Below are 26,377 nucleotides of genomic sequence, written 5' to 3'. Positions count from 1 at the left end.
TTTATTCTTAGTTTATGTAAATTAGGCATAAAAAATTGCTTGTTTCCGGTATCAAAATTTTTGGCCCGACCAAAAATGTTTTTATGGCCTTGGGGAATATTTTTTCAACTTTTAATCAAAAAGTTGCAAAACTGGAAAAAAATATTCTCCAAGGCCATAAAAGCATTTAGGGTCGGGCCAAAAATTTAGGGCAGGTCGGGATACCGGAAACAAACAATATTTTACGCCTTATATATGATATTTCTGGTATTTCAGTTGACTAAATACTGAAAGAACAACCTTCAAATTACATTGTGCTCTAAACAAGCTTATTTGGTTTGTCTTTGGTCTTGACTGTATGTCTCATGTTGGTCCCGTGCAGTTTAGGTCCTTGAGCTAGTTACTAGTTTAGAAAGGTTGAATAGTTTACTCTATCTCATGAAAATAAGATTAAAACGAGTAAAGCCCCTGAGTACCTGGATGATACTTTTGTATCTTTTACCTCCATATACAAGGTCTACCTAGTCAGGATTCCAATAATAGTTATCTATACACTGATAGTTGGCGTTTCTCATTCCCCAAGGTTGGAACCTTTTGCAAAAAGACATATGCCTTCAATGGTATTGGTTGTGGAACCTCATTCCCTAGGATCTGAGATATATTACTTGTCCCTCAAAACCAAACACACCGTCGAAATCCAAATAATGGCCAGTTGGTTCTCCTTCATCCTTATTTCCTTTTTATCTAGTCATTTTTATGGTGTGCATGGTATAATTTTGTGATTTTCATACTTACCTCTAGGTGTTAAATACTTACTACTGTGATAGTAATATGCGACATCAAATACAGTGAGCCATCAAATGATTGCTACTATGACATTGTATCCTGATGTATAATATTACATCTTTTAATACCTTCAACTAGATTTGTAATAGTGTGATTTAAAGTGCTTTCAAAGACTCTTTTGCCTATTTTAGTTGTTGACGAAAAACTTACTGTCTAAAGAAGCATGGACTGAAACAGACTTGGTATGTACCCATTAATTAAGAGCGCTAATAAAGGAAGGTATTAGTACCATTTTTATGAAGTCTTTCGCATGATCTGGCCGTGGGTCGAACTCCAACCATCAGCATGCGAGTCACAGCTAGGATCGGGTTAGAATTTAGCTCATTTTATGCATACAAACGCTGATGTCAAATTGTAATTCATTTTATAGTCCTAAACTTGTTATTAATTACTTTTGTTCTACATAAAAGGCCAAAACGCTTCTTTACATTTTGACCAGCACTAATTACTAAAGTATGGATGATGAATCAGCTATCACCTAGATTCAAGCCTATTCAGTACATAATATAATGGCTTGAAGCAAATGAAACTGTTACTGGATAGCATGTTAAGTAATTTTGTTCAATATTTGTTTTGAGATGTAAATGTGTATTTTGAGTATATATTTATGTCTTGCTTGTTTTCTTTTTTCTAGAGGAAAGTTAACAGCATAATGTTTCATATATTAGTCAAGGTTAGTCTTTCAAGTTACTAATAATACTTTATACTCTCGCACATTGTGAAGATGTTGTGTTATATTTGTTAAATCATTGCTGTATTTGTGATCGTAAGGTAAGGAATAAATTGCCTGAAGTAATCTATCATAAATAACGTTCGTGTAAGTATCACATATGACCGTTATATTATCATTAAAATTAAAGACATACTTCTTACGTTAATTAGAATCTGTTTCAAGGTTTCCTCCATTCTGAATGCAGATTAAACTATCGAAATTTGAACATCTATCAAACAAAAAATTTGTGTCAATATCACACATCATCAATAATTCTTCGAGTTAACAACGACGTTACTATATGGTAACTACAACGGTAGCCGTGTGTTTGGATTGTTCCAATATGGCCGCTCAAAGCAAAACACAACGGAACATCATGTACGTTCTTAAAGATATTTACTAAGTATTGCTAAATTTCGTTACCAAACTCTGTTCAGTAACCAGTAATGTCCAAATTAGTAAACATGGGACTGACATGGCGATCGGAATCGTATTTAGCATAAAAAAATATCTTGTAAACTCATGGATACTGTTCAGTATCGCGTCAGATGTTCCAAAATTTCATTTTATTATCTATAAAATCGAACTTTTTGGAGTAAATGGGTGTAAATATACTTTATGATAATATCTAGTATAAGTAAGCATAAACTGTGATATGTACAATGTATCTTAAATTCAAAAGGACACAAAACGTATGGTGTCGTAAAACGGTTTGGATAACAAGTGTACACCGGTTTGGATGACTTAATCTATTTGGATGTTTGCGGTTTCGACTAGCACATTTAACTGCTAATTTTAAAATAATGTTTGTTTCTAAAAACAAAGAAAAATATCAAACAGGGAATGCCACGCACCAAAAGCGCAGCCTCCTCAAAACGAACCCCCCAGCACGCAAACGCGTGCACCACACACACACACACACACACACACACACACAGTCACATTTTACAATGGTACATGTTCAAATATGTCTCCCGGCAAACCAACCATGGCCTTCAACCGTTTATTTCATATCATATTAAATGTATATGCTTATAAAATAGGGAATTATAATTCAAAGAATATACACTCATATGTTGATCAATATGAATGCTAATTTCTCTAGTGTATTTAGTCAAACTGATGTAACAAAGTTTTTTTGAAATGAGTATACACATTTCGTTGCTGATGACTAGACAAAAATATGTTTAAATTGAGCAAGCGATTAATGCATGCTGAAGAGTGTTTCAATTTGCTTCACATTGATACACACCTATTAAGTTATATTTGCTTTAGTACTAGCCCAAAATGAACATCCTCCTGAAGGGCATAGCTTCATGATAGCTGCCGAGAATACGTTTATCGATAGGTCTAATATATAGTGTTTGCTATACAGCTTTAAAACCTTATCACCTCTCAGTGTGTGCTAACAGGTATATACCCCAGTGGTGGTTATGCTAATCGCATTTCCAAGGCGACGCTCAAATATGTGTTTGTGTCTTTCTTCTACATAACATATACGCTATAGTATGTATATTTTGAGTATAGTTCAGTAATATATACATCGATGCATACACTGATGTAGGCTTTCGTGTTGTTTTTTTTTTCCTGTTGGGTATGTTTCCCTTTTAATAATTTTTCTCAAGCGTAGCAATGAAAACACCTTTGGGAGAAGAATAGTCACGAAAAGCAATGGTCAGCACTATTGATCTTTGTACGAAATGCAAACACACATGCCTAGTGCTACGGTAGATAGGCCGCAAGTGCAAGAATACATTAAATTGTTAATTATGCATGATGCAGTGCTAATTAATAGGGCCCGATAAAAAGCTTTGTTTCCTATCAGATCATTTTAAACGGAAATGTTCCACTTGCTTGGTTACTAATATACTGGCTTCTGTTCTAATTTCACGACTGTTTATATACATTTCGATGAAAAAGCTCAAATATTAAGTTTGAATAGGGGCAATAAAGATCGACTATTCAAATGCCATGCCACTAAAGATATAAACAAGTACCAAAAGGCAAAGCATTTTGGTAAGACGTGTGTTTTAGTCATAGGTATTTCCTCACTTCTGACGCTATATAAGATACCTGCTTGCATAGATGAACTTAACCATAACTTGCTAAGTCGAGTAAAAGTAGCCACATAATTTCTTTGAAAGAACAGAAAAATCTTGGCGCCTGTGCACTGCATGTCGGATAATCGGAGTGAACAAGTGTTTGTAGTTTCATTTCATTCTTAAAATTGATACATGCATGTGAGGTACTTGCTTACTTACCAAAGCTTCAACAGTATTTGCTAGCTCAAGGAAGCGGCATAACTCTGCAATTAATTTTAACCTATCTAACAGGATATCTAGTGATTCATTTTGAAAATGTTCTCGGAAATGAATTCGTTATTATACGTAAAAAGTCTTTATGCACAGGTAACAAAAAAAAAATACGGTAGGTACAATATAAATTCAAATCGTTTATACAAAGGTTTTCCTTTTAGTTTAGATATTTAGTTTTATGACCTTCAATTTATTTCTTTCCCTAGATTTTATGCAATCTATACAAAAGGTTACCTCTGATATCCCAGAATTAAATGAAGGAAATTGATCTGGATGTTTCTATCAACCTTGATACCAATTTCGTGCAGGAATTCGAATTAAGGTACTGTCCAAACCGGTGCAAATACTAAATTCAAACAGTTAACTGTTTTTTCAATTACTCGTATCCAAACAGTTAATTGATATATGTGATTGACTTTCGATGGTATACTTTCGTAAAAATACCATGCTTTCCGTCTAGAGACAGAATGCAGGATATGTAAAAGTTTTTCTTCTTTCTTCTTAACTGATTCATCTGATGATACAATTACAAGAGTTTTGATAGCATCATTTAAAAGTTTCGTTTTCGCTTCTTGATTCCCATAAACTGCACGTTTTTTTTTTGGAATGATGTTATCTTTTTACAACGAATAACTTGAAGCTTAGAATGAAAATTGAAACCGTAATAAATCTTTATGTAAAAATATGTGTTTAATCGTAGAAAATGTCATTATCTACGTGATGTTTTTGACATTTTTGCTCTGGTGAGGCCATAATGGACAGATCCAAACACATGGCTACCGGTGTAGTTACCATACAGTGAACGTGAACTTAACTTCTCACATAAGTTAGCCAACGTTTAGGTAACTCGAAATTCTGACTGGGTAATGTATTTTACTCCTTCCCTTGCGAATTCAAGTCTTCAGTAATTACACTTTATTCCAGCATAATATTCCGCAAGGTTTCTTCGAAAGATACAGGAAGGAAGAGAAAAAAGTGAGTATGTATTTAAAGCTGACTTATTTTTTCTGAATAGAGAGTAAGCTCTCCTTAATCAGTTCTAGGTAAATTTTGCTGGAAACAGAAGCGATATCAGTAATAGTGTAATACTGAAAACTAACAAAGGATTCAGTCGGAACCGGAACTTGAATCTGGATCACTAGGATTGTGGTTTAACATGCTAAATCTTATCGATCGGCAACGAAACTTAACTTAGATTTCTCAATTTGGTAAAATATTGGTTTCTCTACATTACGAATGTTCGAAGATTTTTTTGCTGCAAATAATAGGCGGCTCATTTCCATGTGATGTTTAATCACTATCTGCAAAATGACTGGAAACTCCGTTTTTGTTTAACAATTTGCGTCAAAAAATTCTTTCATATAGAGAGGATATGATAGAGAGATCGGCACATAGGGTAAGAAGCTACATAAATGGTTTTAATTATTTCAGTAGTATTTAAGCTTATACAGCAACAATTATCTAAATGTTTCTGTAGGTCGTTATCTATTTATGTCTTATTCACCTTCGGAAAATTATAAGAGAGAGGACGCATTTCTTTGCATTTGAGCATTTTTTGTTCTGTGGTCAAATTTGAAAATGTAATCAGTAGACTGACTATATTTTTTGCCATCCGTGGGAAACTACAGTAAATGCATTCTCGGTGAATGTAAATTGCTACACGGGGTTGATGATATTTACATACATTTAAGGAATGTTCCGGTTAAATTGTAATTTTTGAAAAATTTGAATAACCAGCTTACTAACCTTGCATTCCGTCAACATCACTGTAAATGTTTAAACAATGCACAGTTAGGATGTTGGAATCGGTGTTTGGTGTCATGAAAGACTATGGCAGCGGTGTTCAACGACATGAAATTTTGGAGTGGCAAAGATGTTCAGCGAAACGTTAAATGGATGCAATTCTTAGTTTTACTCTATAAAAAGCGTCAAAACGGTTTCGTTTGAAATTTCTTTCTGTTTCATCTCCCAAAGAAATTGTTACGTGACTGGGTTTGATAAATAACCGACACAATAAATCCTTTTAGACCTTTAGACTAGTATTAAAGTGATACATGTATATTGTTTGTATTTTAGTCATCGTTTACTTTATAGACACGTTATTATTTACACCCCCTCCCCCCGCCACCCACCCACCCACACACACACACACATCCACATACGTACCGAAACATTTTAGTCCGTTTTCAGTACATGGTCATACAAGAAACAAATTACAAACAATGGTATCAATTATTCTCAATGGAGATGTAGCAAAAAGTAAGTCCTAATGTTAAGCAACCTTTGTTTCTCAAACAATAAAGTCATACAAATGACCATAAAACCTGTATCATATTTAAAATTCGATCACTAACCCTTACCCTGCTAAATTTCTATAATGAACTTATCCATCTTTCAATTTTGGCAGTACCATTAACTGTTAAAAGGGGTGCTTACTAAAAAGATACTGACTGAATGGCGAACAGTGCAGATCATGATCAGACTACACGGATGTGCAGGCTGATCATGATCTACACTGGTCGCAAAGGCAGAATCAGTTGTGTTCAGCATGATAAGGGCTAATATTAACTTCTTTCTGTAAAAAAACTTGCAGTTGAAATTACTTGGCACAAATTTTCGCCATGAAAAGGCGACGTGCCATAGACATAACCGAGATCCCTAGGTTTAAGGGTCAAGGTTAAACTAAGAGATCAAAGTTTAACAGGGTCTGTTTTATGTCCGGTCCATAACTCTGTCATTTATCAAAGGATTTACAAATCTTCCTCGTAATGAGACGAGTGTCATGCACAACAAAACCAAGACCCTTGCTGCAAGTTCAAAATAACACATAGAGATCCCCGGTTTAGAACATAAGTTTCATGTCCACTCCATATCTCTAACATTCATTAAAAGATTTCAAAATCTCATGTCACAAATGTTTCCCATAATGAGATCATATGCATGATCCATTCCCCTGTCTCAAAGGTCAATGTCACAAAAAATCGCCATAACAAATTGATTAGTCACATGTAAGACCGAAACCTCTAGCTCAAGGTCAGTGTCATACCTACAGGTAATAGATAATAGGTCAGTGTTTGGGGAGTCAAGAACTTTACTTTGATATTCAAATTACTTGGCAAAAACAGTCACCATAACAAATTTATTCGTCACATGTAACACCCAGACCTCAAGCTCAAGGTCAAGTTCACGCCTGGAGATAAAATATTCTATTCTATGCATGGATGTATAACTAAATAACTTTACATAAAGTAAAAAGTATATATCTGGAGTTAGTTCTTCGCTTTATCTATTATCATAAATGTTCACCACAGAAGAAAAGATGGCATGTGTAAAGGTCAAGGTTATTTTCACCCAAGTAAATGTACTTGAAATGACTCCCCTTTTTATGAGTAAGTGGAATACAATAGTGTCTTTCATCAGTTTTCAAATAATTTAAAAATAAATGCAAACTGAGGCAGAAGATATAATAATTTTATTGTATATAATTTTTATAGGTAAATACAGCATTATCATGATTGTAATACATTAGGTTGATATGAACTCAATTGCCTGTAATTTAAAAAAGCAAGTATCATGAATACCATATAAATGTCATGCATTTCATTTGTTTATAAATCCATTTAATATGATGATATATTTCATTACATTTTTATTCCTATTTATTTATCATTTTCTTTTTTCTTACCAATCTAAAAATGAAATTACATTTGTACTTAAATTCGTTAAAATACAGACATTTACGTGGAAATAAATTATAGAATTCCAGACATTTTCAAACTACACGCCTCTTGATATGTAGATATAATTTATAAACACTTTTAGTATGTTGCCCCCTTTATCTGATGTTGAATTGGAATGTTTTGTGAAAAATGTCCCAAGGTGGAGGCGTAGTTAACTCTTGTACAATTTCTTATTAATATTTGTACTGTTCTTCGTGGAAAGTGGTACAACATTGCAAACATTGGTCCGTACATTCAGTAAGTGTACGGTGATAAAACCTAGATGTGGTTTTATGTACGCTGTAACATACTTACTCCTTAATATATATTGTGGTTGAATATTTATTTAAAACAACTGGATATATCCGCAATTAACCTTTTACTATTTCAACAACGTATATAAATTTATTACTAATTTTAAAGGCTCTACGTTAACCATGAATAATCGTTTATATGTTGTTTATACTTAACAGTATTTTTAGCTGACAACAAATTTCATATACAACTTACTTTCGATTTATCTTTGATTGATCCCATTTACAAACGATAATAGAAACTCATGCTCTAGCCCCGGATTGAGCAAAACGTAATATTTACACCTGTCATAAGTATGAAAATACAATTTAGAGGCACCCGCAAATGTGTTCATCCGGCTATGTATTATAGTAAGAAAAGTAAAATAAATTATCTCGTGTAGATTTATTGCATTTGAGACTGGCAAAATTCAAAACGACTAAAGTTATTTCTATAAAATGAGCTTAATTTTTCGTACGCACTGATATTTTGTTCATTTATAAAAGCGATCTTTTTCATGTTTGATCTTCTAAAACTTCCGTTTTCAGGCTAACACTTTTTAAAAAGGCTGTTTGATTGCCTGTTTGATTGTCTGTATGAACAGTACAGGTAGAAAAAATCTATGGCGCGTATTATAAGACTGGTACAGTTAAACTTTGTTTACTAGATTTCGGATTATTCGCTTACTACTCTTGGCCCGAACTCAGCTCTATATAATGTGTATTTCACGTTGGCGTGTCCTACTGAAAACTTGAACATATGTTGCTTGTCCCGTCGAGCTCTAGCGAACATAGTTTGACTGTAATAACTGTTGACAGATCTAAAGAAGATTCCTTCAGAAGCATAGAACTCAAGGACGTAAAATAGCAAACTCAGTTTGATCAAGTCTGTTTGTGAGATAGTATGAAATGTGCAAATTCTCTCAAGCATTATCTAAAATGGTCTATACTGTCAATTAAAAATCTATTCCAGTGGTTTACGCATGTGCTGTAGTAATTTCAGGAATGTGTGGGCGTTTAGAAATACCATCTAAGTACAAAAATTAAGCGATATCAAAGTTCAAATGTAGATATTAGATAACCCCTTACTGTTATGATGTTTTTATTTTCATTCCATTAGCATGAAAATGGCATTCTTCATATTTTTGAATCAGCTAAAATATCTTTGCACATTAACGTTAGGCTATTATAAGGACTGGTAACCGCTCTTCAAGTGTTTTCAATATTTACAATTTTGTAACTACCGGTATTTGTTTATTTTGGTTCTATAAATGTCATAAATTCAAAAAGGCTTAATAATTGTCAGTGAATTTGAAAGTATATCGAATATTATTTGTATTATTTTATGACTGTGAATATAGGGGTAAGCATGTTTATTTTCCTGTACAACGCCTTTAAATTTCCGAGTATTTGCTTGGTGATAGAACCGGGTAGAGCAAACGTACCAATGTATCACGAAGGAATCTGATGTTATAAAATGAAACAAATGTGAGCTAATGCAATTTTTGCCTTAAACGTGTAAAATTAGATACATTGTTAATTAAGTTCAGTGCGGAATGCTAGAATGAACTAATCTTATATAAAAATAACGTCTTACCCTTGTATAAAAAAATGAATAAACCCCATAATAGTCCCACTTCACAAGCTATAGACGTCTTAGCCTGACATATTCAATCGACAGTATTTGTTTATCATAAATCCATCGTTTTGAATATTTTAAATCTCCTCTTCATACTCTTTTCATCAAATCAGGAAGTTTTTACACATCTTAGTTACTATCGAACCACCATAATTTATCATTTTGATTAGCTGAACCATCACCTGTCAGTAATTATGAATATTTCACTGCATGTGCCTTAATGTTACTATTATAAAATATTCTAAAGCAAACTTTCTGATGTTTTTATATCTTTATTTTTACATCTTAATTTGTAAAACATCCGAAAGACTAATGTGTCAGTTCCAAGATGCTAGCTTTCTTTTCACAACATAATCAAAGACATCCTGTCTGAAACCAGGTGTCAGATGTGTAAATTGTTACGATCTGATCCGTCTTCAACTTTTGTTTTGAACAGAAAGTGAGAGTGTGGAATCAAAGCCAAATATTATAAGATTCGAAAAAGAAATAGCGTGCTGAATTTTCAGAATAAAATAATGCAAATATCGCATTAAGAGCTTCGGTGATAGTTCTTGAAATGTTCTACTTAATTACAAATACAAAAAATATGATGATAAATGTCTGACTGATAGTAAAGATGGAAAGAAATTACATCAAATCAAAGACATGGTGTATGGAGTAACAAGTTGAATTCATACAGATCTGTTCTGTTTTGTTTATTACCGTACATGTACTGTGACCAATATTTCAGTTATTTCTCTAAAATGGTCCTATTTAACCATCAACGCGTGGACAAATTAACATAAATATATATCATATAATGAATTATCACCAGTATTGAAATCATTTCTTAAGGAGCTGGAGAAGCATTCCATATATGTAAATGTTACTTTCAGCAGTATTTCAGTCATGTAATGGCGGTCAATTAACCTAATTAGTGTTTCTGGAGTCTCTACAAGTACTAGCCTTTTCCCCGCAAGTAACTGCCAACTTCTCCATATGATTCAGAAGTGGAGGACGAAATTACTCCTGACAATGTCTATTATCAAATCATCATGGAGGACATACACCTCTCCCGGGGATCGAACTCACGAACCCGCGAACCCGCGATCCTTAGATCTGCGCTATTCTTATTGACCTAAAATACTTGGTTGTGTACATGACAGTAAAGTGATTTTAATTGTTTATGTAATGCGTACATTCATTGAGCCATGACAGTTCAAATAAGGAAACCTAAAATTAAAACGTCACAGAATAGATGCAACTTGGTGCTGGTCTCTGTGTGGCAAGTACTGCCATCTGCAGTATTAATTGTCATGAATTGGTGTCATTAATGACGTCACAAACCTGATATAAAATCAACATGTTCATATTGTTCCATTTCAACTAAACATAGTTGAACATTCAGAACATGATACTTTGAATTTCTGCTATGATTAATTTAGTAAATAATATAAGGGTTACCTTATTGTTACCCTTACGGCTAAATAAATATAATTCAGGCTATGATCGTTTTTATGTTTTATTATAAAAAAGTAATCATTTAACATTGTGTCGAACATTCACTAAAATCTGTCAAAATTTGGCGATAAAAGAAAAAAATAACATGTGTGGAGTTAAAAAAGTCGTTGAGTATATTATTAATAAACGCACCATTTTGCTTCCTTTAGTACCTTAGAAGTCATTTTCAAAAATTCATTTTTTGACCTTGACATGTCTGTGACCTTATAATTACCTTATAATAACCCTTGGATACGACAATACCGAAAAAATTTTGCAGTTGATCCACATATTATATAGGTTAGCAAACATGTCAATTATAACACACTTTGCCATCGTATGCCACTTTTCCCAGATATATATTATTCTATATAATATAATATATATAATATATATTTTTAATATTATCATCAGTTTTATTTAGAAAATACTAAAGGGCGTTAAAAAACAATATTTAGACCAATTTAGATGTTTATAGTGCACAGTGGTACAGTTTATTTGTAAATGCACTCATTTGACCTTTGATCCCATTATACTGTAATGAGGAACCCTAGAAGGCGACAGCCCCTTTTAAATTTCGTGTTTGATCCTAAGGAACACTTTTATAATAATATCCGAGCATTAACAAAAAATGCCATCAGAAGTCACATTTTCCTTATATATTGGCAGACTATAATGTTTACATGTTCGTTATAACCGACGCTAAATAAAGATTATCTTATCTTAATAAAAAATCTCTGAAAAATAACATTAGGAAAAAGAACGATATAATTTTTCACTTCCGGCAAACGTCCGTTCGATTGGGATTTTCTTCTAAGCTTTTTTAAAGGTCCTCGTAAGCTATTCTCTTGGGCGCAAACGAACGGGGCAGTTGACAAATAAGCCTGTCATGTGAGATTATCGCAAAACTGGTAACATGTTAATTTGGTAGCTTTCACCCGGGCCAAGTTCAGTGCACAATTATTGCAGTGGTAGCTTTTGAACATTTTAAATGAAATTCAGTAACTAGGAATTGCTTGGGCCTACAGTCGGATTGGCGGAGGTTGATCATAACCTGAAGATGACTTATTGATTGCGTGGTCATTAGGTCATGGTCACAGTGACTGTAACCCCTAATAGGTCACAGTGACCCACAACAGGGAAACTATTTTTAGCCTATAGCACAACCTATCATATAACCAGAGACATATGTCCCAGAGACATAGATAACGTCTCTGATATATCTTAGCACTGGACCTCTCCTAGGTTTCTTTTTTAAAAGAAGCCTTCTTGTTTTTCACTGCAGTGAAACATCTTTTCTATATTTTCACTAGTATTCCGGAACTACTTTGGTATTCTTGGGCAATTACATAGGTCGATTTACCATTCGAAGGGGGAAAATGTATATGAATAGTGAGGCACACTAGATCTATTTCAAGTCAAAATATAGAACTTACAATGATCGCAGCTCACCCGTACACTCTAACCGGTATTTGTACGAGTATACGGCATTTAAACCTACGAAAAAACATATTTCATACCACTCGATGAAAATAAAACCATACTCGATGAAAATAAAACCATATCCATGGTTTTTATTTTCATCTCGAGGTAAGAAAAAAACAACATATTTTATACCACTCGATGAAAATAAAACCATATTCATGCAAAAAACTTGAATATCCTCTATTTAGTAACGGTTATCAATTTCCTTGATAAAATGAAACGGTTAAAGTGTCAAATAACGGGATGTCGTTTTTTTTTATCCCCAGCCAAAGGCGAAGGTGATATTAGAAATGCTCTCCGTCCGTCCGTGCGTGCGTGCGTCCGTCTGTGCGTCCGTGTGTCCGCAACGATCTTTGTCCGGAGCATAACTCCAAAATTACTGGAGGGATTTTCTTCAAACTTCATACACTGATAGAACACATTGGGAGGAAGTGCAGTGTGCAAGAACAATAACTCTACCCTGCCTTTTTTTGAGTTATTCCCCTTTATCTTATTTTCTTAAAAAAAATTGTCCGGAGCATAACTCCAAAAGTACTGGAGGGATTTTCTTCAAACTTCATACACTGATAGAACACATTGGGAGAAAGTGCAATGTGCAAGAACAATAACTCTACCTTGCCTATTTTTTGAGTTATTCCCCTTTATCATATTTTCTTAAAAAAAATTGTCCGGAGCATATCTTCTTCATGCGTGGAGGAATTTTGATATATCTTGGCACAAATGTTCACCACCACGAGGCGGAGTGTCATGCATAAGAACCAGGTCCCTAGGTCTAAGGTCAGAATCACCCTTAGAGGTCAAAGGATACAAGAATGAAAACCTTGTCCGGAGCATTTCTTCTTCATGCATAGAGGGATTTTGATATAACTTGGCGCAAATGTTCACCACCACGAGACGGAGTGTCACGCGCAAGATCCAGGTCCCTAGGTCTAAGGTCAAGGTCACACTTAGAGGCAAAAGGTCAGATACAAGAATGACTTTGTCCGAAGCATTTCTTCTTCATTCATGGAGGGATTTTGATGTAACTTGGCACAATTATACACCATCATGAGACGAAGTGTCATGCGCAGTTCCCTTCTTTAGAATTACTTCCCTTTGTTGTTACTTTAAATAGCCTTTATTGTAACTTTTTCATTACTAATCGTAGGGAAAAATCGAGACCACTTTTCTGTAGTACAACATGCATGCTACATCCAATTTTGAGGTGTATTTTGACCAATCTCTACCTGGTAAAGATTTTTGTGTGGACTTACAATTTTTTTTTTAACTTCCCTTAGTTGTTACTATAAATAACTTATATTGTAACATTTTTATAATTGACTGTAGGGAAAAAACAAGACCACTTTTCTGTGGTACAACATAGATGTTACTTTCCAATTTTAGGTGTATTTTAAGGTGTCTCTACCTGGTAAAGAGTTTTTTTGTGGACTAAGAAAAACAAAAGACTTACAATGATTACTAAACAACCACAAAATTAAAATTCCATTTGTAAATACATCTGCTAGAGTAAAGAAATGTGCTGTGACGGGCGTATATTGTGACATTCTGGCACTCTTGTTCCCTGTTAGCTTTCCATTCCTTCTTTTTACAGCAGCCATATAGAAAAACATCATAGCTATACTGTTCACGAAAATTAATAAAATTTAACAGTAAACCACCTCACCACTGACGTATTCTTTCTTCCACATCTTTAAAACCCCTGATGCGGACAACAACTAAACGGTTCTTCAAAGCTTTCCCCAAAATTAATACTAACTTGCCAAGAACTTTAGCCTTCAATTATAATATGCCCGGCCGGGGGATTAGCCATGTCTAACATGGCTCTTGTTTAAGGGGTAAGCAAGAGAATTTGATTTCTACGCGTGTCACTGAACATTGTTGCCACTCCAAACTTATATGTCTTTGGACGGACACAGTCGCCACATTTTTACATATCGTTAAAAATCTTTGCCAAAAGTTTATGTCCTGTGAACTTTATCTAACTTTTAAATAAATGGGTTGCATCAGGAAGATTTGCAGAGAATTTGAAGGAGTGAGACGTCGAAAATTCGTCATTTCAAAGTTTCTCAAATTACGTATTGTACTTAACATTCGTTCAAGACATGAAAAAATGTACCCATATGGGAACTTTCAGTCAACAATAAAACTTCCTTTAAAACGAATCTTTCATTTTCAACGATAATCCAGACGAATGACCAATTTAATTCGGCCAAAAACATGAATCGCTAAATAAGCAGGAACATTACCAATGTGCCATTTCGCCAGAAGTATCCGGTTATCTGGTAACATCAAGCATAAAATTCCTCTTAGAATCTGATCTTTAAGATCTGAATTTTAGGCTATCAAAACTGTGTTGTCCCTGAGTCCCCTGGATATACACAGCATTATATATATATATATATAACACAATATAGTTAAAACAACTTGAAACAGCTCAGATATTATGTTATCTATCGTTTGACTTTCTTCAGCAGGGTACAACGGTGACGGAAATAACGTTCTTTCGAAATGATATGTTCACTCTTTTCTATAATTATAGAAACAATGTACTAACTTGTAGCTGGAATTGTTTTCAATGATTTGGGGACCAAACCTTTTTCAGTATGTTCACAACGGAATATTTTCCTAGCAACTCCTGAGTCAGACTGTTTTTTATTAAATCCGCATGAAGTTTAACCAAAACAACCATCCAATCACATGTTCAAATACAATAGTATGTATGTAGTAAGACGCCAAACACTTCCATAAGTCACTGACATAAAAAAAGTCATAGCTTACTATACGCTGCTTAGGCATCACACTCGCGACCTCTTATTTTGTACTTAACTTTTATTTGAACGTTTACACGACTGCACATTATGTCTTATCTTAGAATTTTGTAATTTATCCCGGCATTTAATTGATATCATTTTCTGTTCCTGAGTGTTAGAATTGGAATGTTAAATTATGTGTTTTTTCTTTATTATAGCTTTTGATGGAAAGGCTCATTTCGAAAGACAAGTGGACTTCAACAGACTGGGTAGGGGTACACGATATAGAGATTGGACCTAATTTTTTCAAACAGAGAAATTAAATAAATCATAAAACTTGGTTGATAAGTCCATCGAGTAACAAAAAATAATTTTACAAATGTGAATTTATTGAATGTTTTGTTTATACCAATAACTGAATTTAAGCCATTCATTTTATAGTTGTGTTTACAAAGAATGACAACTCTTGTCTCATACAAGTTTACTTCCTTTGCAGTTTTACAATAGAGTGGAAAATGAAAATGGATTTAGACAAAATATCGTAATTTTTTCACAAAATTTTAAGAAATATCTTAATGTGCATTATTTATCCTTGTTAAACTACTTCAGATTTCTTATTTCAGCTTATTTACGGTTAAAACTAAACTGTTACAATCCGATAAAAAAAATGAACAATGACTGAGTTTATCATCGTGAAGATGCTACAGTTCTGCTTGTATCAAAATATCACATTTATACAAATAGGTGGTGTAGTTCATGACAGGTATGATTAGCAAAAGTGTAGTTATATTGATATATTTTTTTAACCTATGCCTACACGATAGAAGACGTTTTTACTAAACAATATCTTCCCAAATGAATTATAGAAGCTTAACGAGACTTCATGTGAAACTCACTGAGAGCATTTGTTATGCTCGAACACCGCACATCCAGTCTCTTTACCAGGGTTGTTTGAAATTCATTGTAAATTGTGGTTTGTAACTATAAAAACTGATCGAAACGCGCAATTTGACATACCATGTGTAAGGTACTCCCAATGGCTAGATGGTTATAAATATATACTTTATCTATGGGTCCGTTTCCGGCATCAACCAGATCCCGTCGAAGCACCTGCAATTTACAGTTTAATTGAGAGGTTTTGAAATCTGACTTTTAATCCAAACATTGAATGTTCTTATTCTAAGGTAGATCTTATGTAATAAACATATTGACAATTAAAAGGTAATGTGAATTAAACCTGAAGCTTTACTCAATTATTACAAAATCAATATACCTTGAAATAATAATCGGCATTTACGGTGCACTCATCTCTGACGTTGTGTTCAAATATCATCCATCGTCTGTTCATGCAGTAGATAAACATCCCCGTGCTATGCTGAACTCCTGCATTCTTCAATGGCGGAATATTACAAGTACATGATTCAACCTTTGTCTCGGGATCATAATGGTGGACCCAGGTTTCATCTAAAGTTACAATCCTGTCGACAACAATGTCTCCTTCCGTATCGTAACGGCGTAAGAACGCATCCGAACACTTAACACGCCTTTGCTTCTCCTCTACCTTTAACAGCTCGGTACCCATCGGGCACTTACTTTGGACATAACAAAGCCTCCAGTTAGAACTGTGTGAACAGTTGAACACGAAACATCAAGTTTATCAGCAATAGATCTGACTGTTGACCGTCTATCTTCTTTTATGATCTCTTGAACTTTATTTCGAACTAACGACGTGACAGTTGGTGGTCTTCCTTCTCTCGGATCGTTTCCCAAAAAGGTTCTTCCCTTCCTAAATCGTCCATGCCACTTGTATACAAACGATTGACTGCATTTGTACGAAGCATTTGACTTTTCCATCAGCTGTAGAGTTTGTTTCGGCATCTTGATTTACAACACAGAATTTCACTATTGCCCGCATTTCAATGTCATTCTTGCAGACGTCATTTTGCGCATAAGTGTTCTTGACAACAAGGTAAAAAATAATCACGCAGCGGCCGTGGAAATAGCTACAATAACAATATTTTACGGTAATAACGCCATAACGTTCCGCTAACGTATTGCGCTATGGCGCTAAATTTGGATAGTCAGAAAGACAATTTTTGATATCAAGTTTCAATGTGTTATGGATAACTTTTTCACCCCCGGCGATAGAGTATAAGCGGGTACCCATGGTTAATATTAATTTAGAGAATATTTCAAATACTGCCGTATATGATACTACGTTTCATGCATCTTATTCACAGTAAGTAGCACTATGTTCATGCCAACTTTGACAATATTTGGTAAAGAGTTTAGAGCAAAATTCCACGAATATATTGAAGAACCCTCGTAGAAGGATTTTATCCTTTTACATTTTAAAAGTTGTTTTTTTTAAACTGGTTGCTATCTCTCCTGGTCGTTGCGATGATGACTGAATGCATTTAAATATTTAAAAGGTTTAATATATAATAATAATAATAATAATAATAATAATAATTAAGAACACGCCAAGGGATAAATTGAATGAATTTATCAATTGCTATTGAAATATTGTTTTTCTGAAAAATGCCAAACAACCAACTACCTACAAGTAACCAATTGGTTATTTGCAAAACTTAACTGGCAACTGACTCTCCTAAATGTTTTGAAACTGATCTTTAGATTTTGATGTCTAAGAGCAGATCAGGCGTTTAGCTGAATGATTTATTTTTTAAACTGAAAAATATAATTTAAGTAGCAATCAAGGATTAAACTGTATGAGTTTATCATTTCGCGACTGAAAAAAAAATTATTTTCTATCGTAAAAAGGTCAAAGTCCCAACCGCCTACCAGTAGGCATTTGGTTTTGTTGCCTGCGAATTGCCAACTGGCTCTCCTGATACATTTACAGCATTTGATATTACTTTTTAAGGGCAAATACAGCATTTAATTGGAAGAATTGATCGCTTTGGAAGAGTTACTTTTTTTCTTCAGAATTGAAATTTCCAACAACCATCCAGTAACCTGCTAGTTATTCGCGTGAATTGGCGAAAGGCTGTCCCAGTCGTTGTGGAGACGACATATTTAAACATTTAAAATGAATATCAATATCTGAAATAAAACGATTAATTACCTGATCGAGGTATATCATCATCGAAATTTGAAAACTGGTAACTGCGATGTTCATTGCAAGTACATGTGAAACGATTTTGAAAGTGAAGTAGTTATATTTAACATGGTTGCACTTTTGTTTAATTGAATTAGTCGGTAAAGTATATTTTCTAAAAACTTTTATTGAATACCGGACTAGTAGGCGGCTGGATATTCATGCTAATTGGCAACTCGTTGACCTGACATCATATAGTTACATTTAAAGCGCTGGATATGAATATCTGAATATCAGTATCTACTAGTAAATCAAACGTTAAATGGAATAATTTGATCCCTCTGAATACCACCTATCTTCCAGTAAGCAGTGCAAAATGAAAACTGATAAAGCCATACTTCCAGGTTGATATAGTTTGCTAAACTGAGTTTTAATTTAAGTTTACAAAGTAATCGAACTTGGCAATACATTTTGAATAACCAACTGGCAATTAGTATATAGTTGGTTATTCGAATGTTCAACTACACAGCTCTTACTTTATTTACTTTACTGTATTGTCTATATGGTAGAAAAGATTCTACAAGTTAGGTTCCCGACTCGGACATGTTTTGATTTCTTGGTTTAGCATATTTTTAAATAAGTTAAAAGAAAAACTCGTGTTGTAATGATCATGACATATCCAAACTTCAATTTCGAAGGAAACACGGTTTAAGTCAAAATCTGAAATCCAGTCTTTTTAAAACGTTGTTTACTTTCTTAAGGTATTAGATCACTAATAGAGAACCTCCTTTTTGAAGAGTATTCAATTCCTACCATAAACCTACTTTTACTGCAATTCTTGGGGGTGCTTAGGTTCAAGCCCTACTGGGACCAATTTTTTTTTTCCTTATTTTCCTTTTTTTCTAATAAGTTTTTACTTCTTTCAAGACTTATTACTGATTTCTTGTACAAAAATGGAAAAAAATGAATCTTATAAGCGATGTCTTGGTGTTTAAAGTGAATTTACTACTTAAACAGAAGGGGTAGAGTTACACATCTTTAAAAATATTGAGTTACACGCGGTGAAAGTTCTCTATTTTGCTTTCACTCTTAGATTATATATTGTGGAAGAAATTTAGGCAGGTTTTACGTCTGCCCTAAGGTTATTTTTAGATGGAGTAAGCAAAATTCAAAAAAGAAACACAGCATTCGACCTTATTTTTTCAATGTTGAAGTATGAATTCTGTCTCATTAAATCCTTTTACTTGAAGCACCATAGAAAAAATGATATTGACATTTTTATTTTGTGTTTTATAATTGTTTACCAATAGTTTGAAGTTTCTTTTATTAAAATTAATGGAAAAATGAGTTCTCTGCAAACGTTTTGGATAGTGGCTAGCACTTTGAAATTTGTCTCTACTTGAGCTTGAGGAGATACCATAAGTTATACAAAATTTATAAAAAAAACGGCATTATAAAAGTTGTTTAAAAATTGCAAAATAGTGCAAAACACGGTTACCTTTCAGAATAAGCAAAGGCTATTTTGTAAACATTACTATTAGTGACCTAATACCTTAATTCCTTTTTGAGAACTTTTTTCTAGAACAGCAAACTTGAAACTTTTGGACTGAGTTAAGAAAGTGGCACCATATACTTATTCTAATACTTTTCAAACTGTACAAAGTTTATTTTGAGTGCTATTTTTTCTGCAATTCTAAAATTAGTTTTGAAAGAACACCCAACTTTATCAAAACATTTAAAATTATAGAAACTGTAAAATATAAGTAATATTCTTACTTTATATGATTATCAAAAGTTTTAAGATGTAGAATAATGATTAACGCAACTGAATAATCCATAGGTAATTCTTTTTTATATATATACATCTAGGGTAATGGCCCTATTGTGTTAACACATAATTGTGTAGTGCTGCTGTTACTTAGTTTGTTTTGATAAAAAAAGTCAATATTTTTGCCTCTTTCGTATATTTTAGTTTGAGATTAGCAAGAGAAGGCAATTTTTAAAAATGGCTTTAGATGGGAAGCTTCCAGAAGTGGGCTTGGTATGTATATATTAAGTATATAGAGTAGAATTGTCCTCTTGACGGTTGCAAATCACATTGAACAACACCCATTTTTCAAATATTTTCTTTCAAATGTTTCATTTTAAACGACAAAACGTTAAGGGTAAGAAATATAATATTACATTGTTATATTAAACATATATGGACACATAATTTGATACAGATGTATCAGATTTATGTCTTCAGTCGGAAACAAAGGAACATTATATTCCAATAAAGGGGTTTAAAAACTATCAGGAAAATTCAGAATTTAACATTTTTTATATATCTTTATATTGTCCCCTCTATATACAGACAATGCTTATATGATAGAAAACTAAGACATTTCGTGTTATTCTAGGAAAGGTATTCAAACGAAGTAAAAGTCTCGTAAATTGAAACAAGGGTAATTAGTTATTGTTACAATATTGCACTGCTATGTAGCCTGTGATTTTTGACAGTTATGTTTGCTAGGATGCAATGGTTTAGTAAATATACAATAAATGCGGTGCTTCCATATTGCTTGAGTGTGTTGCAAAGCATCGAATAGATGTTCATATAATTCTTTAATTTTGCTATTTTATATATGTTTGTGCGAACATGTTGTGCGTTGATCAGATGTGACTTTTGTAACCTTTGCTTTACGGATTTAAAGCGTAGATTGAGTAGTAGAAAATATATATCCATTGAGTTTAAACGTGGTTTTACATGTTTTTGGCCATTAATCTCGTATTTGATCACAGATAACAATTTTACAGCTCGAACTAGAGTTTACAAAGACAAAGAGTCTGCTAAGGATTGAGGAAGATCATGTTGAAAATATTCAACTACAGTATTGACAATGTTTTATAAAATTTTATCTAACGATATCAAAACTGCTGCGTATCCTTACCATGCATTTACAACGAAGTTAAAGGAGGTACGAGGTCAAGAAACTCCATAATGCATAAATTTATTATGCATTAGTACATTAGTACAATTCAGTTTATTTACTGTATGTAAATGCAACATACTGTACAAATGTATGTCGACCGGATTATTTACCTAATATATTTTGTCCAATTACTTGCGTAGTCTTCTTAGATTATTTTTTAGAAATTTCAACAGGTACAGTAATTCCCGAAATTAAACGCAAAATATTCTTCATGGTAGTACATAAAATTATAGAACGTCCTTAGTTGTTTTCCTTATGTGTACATGTTTGTTTTAAGTCTCATGTGAATTGCTTTGTGTTGACATTTCTATTAAATTGGCGTTAAAATGGAAAGTATTTTAAGTAAATTGTAATTTTTCATTTCAGAACGATACTATACAACGATTCCGTAAACGATATGAAATAGAAAAAAAGGTAAATATTATTTGCTTCAGAAGGTTTCAGTTTAGGCTGGTCGTTTTAACGTTGTGTGTAGAACTAATTCCAACGCAAAGGTTTTAATGTAGAATAAGTAGTATGTAAGGAATGGAAACTTAGAAAAAAGTCCTCAAAAATATCTTGGCACATTTTTGAGATATTGCATCTGGAATTCTGAAGTAACGTCTAATACGTACTGTGTTCATTACTGTGGACCATATGCTGCATTTATGTTTTCTTTGAATATCAGGGGGAAAAAAGATATTATAAGACTTCTAGCAAGTGCTGGTAGGCTACATTTAGTGTTTTACCATCTCTGTCAAGAAGTGTCGTGGTGTCAAAATCAGAATATAGGTGTCCAAACTTATACATACATATTTCTCAAACAAACTCGTTTGCATTGCAGTTAAAAGGATTTGAACACCAAACATGTGTATCTCAAAGTCAGAAACAATAGAAAATATTTATAGGGGTTTCGTACAATATAAATGTATTCACAGTGTGACTGAAGATGGGTAGGTACTTGATATCATCAATATTTGCTCGAAATCCATAAACAGTTACGACTAAAGTTGCTTCTTTAATCGGGAAGTGTGTGACCAATCGGAACACTTCTAGGAGGCTGCTTCAATGCCAGATATCAGTGGTGTTTTAACAGCGTAAAGTGTTTCAGACGCCCGCGATTTGCTTTCGCGTAAATAGGCACAAATATTACCCGGTGGAAATCGCTAGATTGTTAATTGAAACACAACTGAGATGTGATAATCGCGATGATTTTGTAAGACCGGATCTACTATAGATAATGTCTACGGCGATACGCGATGAAAAATCTCAACGGATCGCGGTGAATTACCGGCATTCACTGCGAAATCCAGGTAAGGTTTTCCAAGGCGCACATTCATGCACTTAACGAATGATTTTACGCACTATTTGCAACCGCGTTTATTGCAAAGTACTTAATGTATCATAATGAAATTTCACTTTTATCAAACTTAAATGTAATAATGTTTATAATAATAATTTTACTTAAATCAGGAAAACTTTAAATGGAATTAAAATAAAGCGGTCCCGTTATTTCAAATCTTGTCTATTTCCTGCAAATTGGTTTGCTACAATTATACCTGGTATATAAAAGTAGTATTTTATTTATTTTCATATAATTATAAAGAACAGTCTGCGACATTAAAATATTTTTAGCTACAATTAACCAAATACACACACTACGAATAGATAAAAGTTATTCAATAGTTATCTAGACTTTTCAAACATTTAATAGTTTCTTACGTATACAAATTTTACGAATATATTATATTTTTTCTCAAAATACAAGGTAAATTTGAATACCAATTAAATTTTTGCAGTGGAAAAATTTATCTCACTTTAAGTAAATAGTGTTTATCCAATTTATAAAATATAAGAAAAACGTGCAATTCATACACGCGAATTATTTTTTTAAAACGTGGTCATATATTTGCAAAAGTTTTCAATTAACACCTTGTCAAATGACACGCGTTATATCTCGTCGCTGTTAAGAGCATACACATAACCGGTCTTATCATACAATGTAACAGATCATTGACAAGCGTGCACACATTACATTTATTTTAATATACTTAAAAGCTGCTATCAGTAATATCAATTAAACATAAATTTATTACCTCGTATTTTTTCTGTACTTTTCAGACAATAATAAAGACCTGAATAAAAATTATTATTTGAATATTATGACTACTCATATCATAGTCATGCCAGTGTCCTTGGATTGAATATAATGATAAGTAATTATTTTGGGCACAGCTAGCTGCGTAACAAAATGTGTGTTTTAAAAAATACCATTTAGACCTGCTGAATAAATCCATCAGCCATATTTAACCATATAAATATTTGACTAAAACGACAATTTAACGCCTACATGTACCTTACAAATTCTAGTGTATTGAAAGGAATACCTAGCACATGAAGAAATTTCTGATTTTTCTTTCGTATATTCCGGGTTAATAGTACAACTATTGAGTCATGCGATTTTCTAGCATATCTAGAACGGAAAATACAACACATAAAGGATTTAGACAGCTTAAAAGCAACAGTTAAATTTATTTAATTTCGGTATTGAGAAGAACTAAGTACGAACGAAATTGAGACACAAGCGCTCTCCCAAAAGATCATTATCGCTGATAGCCGGTTCCTGATATAATGGCGAAATAACATGTCCTTTTTTAATGATTAGCAATTTTTTACAGCATTCCATCCTTTCAAACGTAAATACTGAATCACATCTTGTAAATTATGTGGGAGCGCCAAAATTTAAACAGTAGTGGCAATCGTGGAAATATCACCTAATTTTTTTAGAGTTTAGCTTGGATTTCTTTTGAGGACTGTTTTTTTCCTGTATTGTATACAAAACAAAAGATAGAAAATCATTAATAAAACTTCATGTGGGAATTAGTTTAAAGTTCTGACATTTTTTCTTTTAATATACCGGTAACCGGCCCTAGTTCTTGGGCAACGGCCATAACATTTTACTAAAACATTGTTGAATCAAGCCTGCAATATTTTCATTCTGTCGTGTTGGTCCATTTTCTGTTTTCTATATAATATTCTGAAAGGACGACAATTTTTTTCTGTTTAATTGCAGTCATAAATCATTATGATCTCAGTTCTGACCCTGAGTTCGATTTATAAATCAATGCCTGAAATAAATCTGTCCCAACATTTTAACTTTATGATTGTCGAAGGGTGCCTGGTAAAACCCTTTTAAGGTCCATAATACTTATGTTTAAAATGTGGCAGTCACAATTTCTGTTATGAACATAAAATATATTAATGTCTTGTTGAAGCCTATTTCTAATTGTTGTTTTCTCAGATATTTGTCAACGGTTTGAATATTAATAAACACAATAGAAGGTTTTATCGAATCCATTGTTTCTGATTACCTCCCTTTATACCTCTGACAGTAAAAGTTCATGTGCAGTATTAAAAGTAGCATTTTTCTAAGCATGTGATTATGCATAACATCGATTTGGACAGTTTAACATAAAATTTAAAACCCTAAGGAACTTTAATATTTCGTTCAGAACACGAGTACAAAATTTTCACGTATGTTTCTTTTTCAGAGCAATGAAGATGCATTCGAAGTATGTATAGCCATTTGATTTTAACAGCAGTTATATATCTTTTATTACACAGACTCCAAAATGTGGTTGATATGCTCATCGTGTTGTACTAATTGCGGCAACGAGTGTCTTAGCCTGTCCGCATTTAAAATGTAATATGTACCTTTCTCAAATTTTGCACCCTTTCTGTCCCTTTTTGGATTCTGATGAATAGATATTAAAATAGTTTCCTTCAAGTAAAGGAAAATGATTGTAAACAATGCATTAAGTTCTCATAAGAAAAATGCATTGTGCAAATAATTATAGAATACGATAATGTCACCCAAATTTACGATTTACAAAATGTACACTGTTAAAGGTGGATAATCAGAATTTGGCCATTTAACGGATTTGTTCGAAACTTTAGCATCTGATCATTTACACTCATTTATGTTCACTTAACACTTAATACAAATTAGATTTTCACTGGAGGTATTTTTAAAATTTCATTTTCCTATCCTGGTTGCCCAACCAAGATAGAGTTATTTTATCATAAGTATAAATTTGATAAACATACTTTGCCTAAGGAAATGTATAAATATTAGACATATTGTAATATATTTGTAAAATATTTGCATTAAAAATTATGTATTTAGATGGAATTCATTAGAAACGCAAGTTTGAAAAATTATTATTACCTCCCTTTGCCTATCTTGGTTGCGCAACCAAGATAGATTGGAAATAAATGAATTCAGAAGCTACACACAGCTTTTAAACTTGCATTTTGGTTCAGATTGTTCAATAGTTGATATGTCTATCAAATGCAAATGTAAAACTAGACATTGTATCGAGATAAAAAGAAATACCCAGCTTTTTTATATACTTTCATATTAAAGGGGAGTAATTACAAAATTTTATAAAAATATTGAAAACTACATTTCAAATAGGTATCTAACTCTATGTAATCGGTCTTTTTGTTCCTTAAATAATTCTCTACCAGAATATACAAAAAGTAAAAAATTTCATTAAATGTTGTTTAAATGTGATTGACCACCTTTAAAGATTTTTAAAATTTTCGATTTAAACACTGTTAAAATTTTTTTTTAATTTACCGATTAAACTGATAGAGATTTTAAACAGAGTATTGTGTATTTCTTCTTGATTTTGTTTCTGAAATGATCTTAATTCTAAAGAGATACGATTTAACCTTACATAAGCAAGAAATGCTATTGAGGAAAAGCTTAAGTCTCTATACAATATTTCAGAATATTGGTCCCTTTCCTTGATATTCCTAAATTAGTGTTTATAACTTTAAACACCTGAACTTCAGTCTCCGTATAATGAATTATTGTACAAACTATGCTTTACTGTCTCCTGCACTGTAATAGTACATCAGTCGTTAACTTATTGTAGAATTTCTTTGACCCTTGGAGAAAAAGTGTGATAAAGGAAAACATTACTAGGGAATTATCTTTGGTAAGTATCAGTTACCTTATATTATTATCATTATTATCATTATAATTATTCCACATTTATATAGCGCTCTTTGTATATAGTATGTCACAAATGCCGTACTGCGACAAGCAAAACGATACAAATAATTACAATTCTAAAG

General features: G+C 32.9%; 1 protein-coding gene across 5 annotated transcripts in view; it reads left to right on the top strand.

The window, feature by feature from the left end:
- Positions 1-26,377, top strand: part of LOC123557942 (uncharacterized) — a 52,869-nt gene that overhangs the window by 17,439 nt on the left and 9,053 nt on the right. For all 5 annotated transcript variants that reach the window (XM_053544331.1, XM_053544334.1, XM_053544333.1 and 2 more), the window contains 8 exons: positions 957-1,007; positions 1,460-1,498; positions 4,777-4,827; positions 15,436-15,486; positions 20,251-20,319; positions 21,620-21,667; positions 24,784-24,804; positions 26,176-26,238. In XM_053544331.1, coding sequence (XP_053400306.1) covers positions 957-1,007; positions 1,460-1,498; positions 4,777-4,827; positions 15,436-15,486; positions 20,251-20,319; positions 21,620-21,667; positions 24,784-24,804; positions 26,176-26,238 — 393 coding nt within the window. The remainder of the gene's footprint in view (positions 1-956; positions 1,008-1,459; positions 1,499-4,776; positions 4,828-15,435; positions 15,487-20,250; positions 20,320-21,619; positions 21,668-24,783; positions 24,805-26,175; positions 26,239-26,377) is intronic.

This window comes from Mercenaria mercenaria, chromosome 5 (assembly GCF_021730395.1).
Source record: "Mercenaria mercenaria strain notata chromosome 5, MADL_Memer_1, whole genome shotgun sequence".
Lineage (NCBI taxonomy): Eukaryota > Metazoa > Mollusca > Bivalvia > Venerida > Veneridae > Mercenaria > Mercenaria mercenaria.
Note: the sequence above shows the minus strand (reverse complement) of the source record. Positions and strands in the feature narration are given on the sequence as shown.